This window comes from Etheostoma spectabile, chromosome 4, assembly GCF_008692095.1.
Source record: "Etheostoma spectabile isolate EspeVRDwgs_2016 chromosome 4, UIUC_Espe_1.0, whole genome shotgun sequence".
Lineage (NCBI taxonomy): Eukaryota > Metazoa > Chordata > Actinopteri > Perciformes > Percidae > Etheostoma > Etheostoma spectabile.
In genome coordinates this window covers 6,888,958-6,891,735 of record NC_045736.1, presented here as the reverse complement: position 1 = coordinate 6,891,735, position 2,778 = coordinate 6,888,958, and the positions used below count along the sequence as shown (strand labels likewise).

At 37.0% G+C, this 2,778-nt stretch overlaps 1 protein-coding gene across 15 annotated transcripts in view; it reads left to right on the top strand.

Moving 5' to 3' along the window:
- atp2b2 (ATPase plasma membrane Ca2+ transporting 2) overlaps positions 1-2,778 on the top strand; it is a 119,362-nt gene that overhangs the window by 70,789 nt on the left and 45,795 nt on the right. For all 15 annotated transcript variants that reach the window (XM_032512789.1, XM_032512776.1, XM_032512774.1 and 12 more), the window contains one exon: positions 2,136-2,393. In XM_032512789.1, coding sequence (XP_032368680.1) covers positions 2,136-2,393 — 258 coding nt within the window. The remainder of the gene's footprint in view (positions 1-2,135; positions 2,394-2,778) is intronic.

Below are 2,778 nucleotides of genomic sequence, written 5' to 3'. Positions count from 1 at the left end.
TGTGTGTGTGTGTGTGTGTGTTATAAAGGCGAGACAGACAAATAAGGCCGAAGAAATGTGAGGATTTGAGAGCACAACAAACTCGTTTTTCACACAAATATTTAATATAATATAATAATATAATTAATTTCTGGTAATGTTTCCCCAATTTGGCTATGAAAGAGTTATGTCATAGATGTATACTACGTTATTTTAATGCTGACTTTACTGTTTTAGGGATGACACATCTCAAGGGATCTTTGTATAATAATTAAATGTATTATTTATTATTATTTATTTATTATTATTTTATTTAATAATACATTTGACTAAATGACAGTTACACATATGAAAGTAAACCTAACTGGAAACTAAATAAATAAAGATAATGGCTATACATATATAACAACAATCATACACCAAAAATATTTAAACTTCATGTCACAGAAAAATTAAAAAAATTAGAGCCCATCAAATAGTTGGCTTACTACTTAAATGTCTATACTGTAATGTGAAAAGCAAATATCACTTATGCATGTATACACAAGCACACATCACACTGCTGGTTTACTGTTGTTGTTTATTAATAGGTCTGTAAAAAAAACAACAGTGTTCCAGAAATAGAGGGTGGTGGGATGACTTAATTCTCATTTACATATGAAACAGCCTGGCTGCAGTTGAATGAGGAGGCTCTTAATTACGTCTGTATCAAACACACAACATGCAACAAAACAAAGCCCTGAAAAATGATTAAGAAAATACTGTAAGGAGGCATAGAAACCAGCATGGTTCGGTAAAGTGCCTTTGACGCTTATATACATTCGTTATTCATTTATATCTCACCCAGTCATAAAGTTTTCTCAATCAGCTTAATTTTGTGCTTTGGGAGGCTTGAGTGTTGGACAATTTTGGCACTTCAGCACCATGGGCAGCTACAAATATACTGCATAACTTTAGTGTGTCTTTCTTTGAGACAGGCAGGAACACAGTTTGTGCACACATACCAAATACTAAGAGCTGTACAATCAGAACCATGGACAGCTACTCCACTCACTGTATGTCTGTCAATGTGCTGCAGCGGCCAAACGTGACAGGCTAAACCATCACATCCTATTAAATTGTTTAAAAATATATATGTTTGTACTGCACTAATTTGCCAGTATTTGTTCTTTCGGTGAATTAAATAATGGTAATGATTTGTTCTACATGAAAATATTTACTCTTTAGTAAGAGGCTTATCACACCCATGCCAGTCTGAATGTACTGTTTTATTATCTTTAGGAGACGGGTTAGTCCATGAAAACCATGAAAACTGAGCTGTCACTTTTCAAAATCTGACAACAAATAACAATTACATACATAGGACATTTAATGTATTAAATATTGTTCCTAAGTATGTCTCTCTTTGTGCAAAACCTACATGAATATGTGATAACATATGTGTGCATTGGTACTGGTCTTACAGATCAAGGAGTTTATGTTCTGTGAGTGTATGCAGTATATATGCAGTATATCCACTAAATGAACCTTCTATTGATCGGAACCCATCTGTAGTGCAACAGTAAGTCCAAATTACTTCTTGGAGTTTAGTTCTTGGTTAAATCATACCCTGCCTATGTAACGTCTATCTTATGGGGTCTGCACTAGTTCCCTTGTGAGCTAAGATAGCTGTGAGAAGCGCTTTGTAGTCCAAAACAAATCACCCCACCAGGGGCATTTGAAGTATTTGAGTATTACATGAAGCAGCACAATGAGGACTAGGAATAGGCCTTGTTTCATTCCCAAATATACCCCAGTCTGTCAGTGCACAGCCAGTAGACTGCAAGGCATTAATTTGAAGTGGAGCAAATAAATGAAGAGGCGAGGAGACGTGAATTCTTTGAAGGTCATTTCAAACAGATTTCATTTTATTTTGTTTTTAGAGTTGTCTTTTCTATTGCATACACTGTCCATAAGCAGATCAATTGCACAGTCTTTTATTGTATTGTTTATAATACAGATATACAAGCATACATGTGTATGAAAATTAATTGATATCAAGTGTGTAAATGTGTGTTGACTGAATACTTCCAGTGTATATGAAATTAGTGTACTTACAAATGTATGACATCTATATAACAATTCCTATTCTCCTTCTTGTCGTTATCAAACTGTAGTCTGTGCCACGGGGAAAGGTGGGGTGGAGGACGAGGGCGAGGCGGATGCCGGCTGGATAGAGGGCGCAGCTATCCTGTTGTCTGTGGTGTGTGTGGTGCTGGTGACGGCCTTTAACGACTGGTCGAAGGAGAAGCAGTTCCGTGGGCTGCAGAGCCGCATCGAGCAGGAGCAGAAATTCCAGGTGGTCCGCGGTAGTCAGGTCATACAGTTGCCTGTGTCGGACATTGTGGTGGGAGATATTGCACAGATCAAATACGGTAGGTGTGAGGAGGTTGAAAAACTGTGTGCATTTTAGAGTTTACTCAGTTCATGACATGTAGTAAGTGGAGTAAACTCAAATGGGAAATGCTGCTTGCTTCAAATTAATATTTCATAGAGTTTTGAAACAGAATTCATAAAAAATTTAAAATTGAGGTATATCAAAAATGAGCCACAGGAGGCTTCTGTCCTCACAACCTGTGCTGTTACACATTCTGATGCCGCAAAACAAGCACATGCAAATATTAACAAACACGTTCAATCAATGAAGGACTGGATCTTCTGGCTTAATCCAGTTAGTTTCATGACACCATCAGTCGCAACAGTGCAGCTGTTATTGTTTGCAACTTGTGAGTCTGTCTGTTTGTGTGTGTGTGTGTGTGT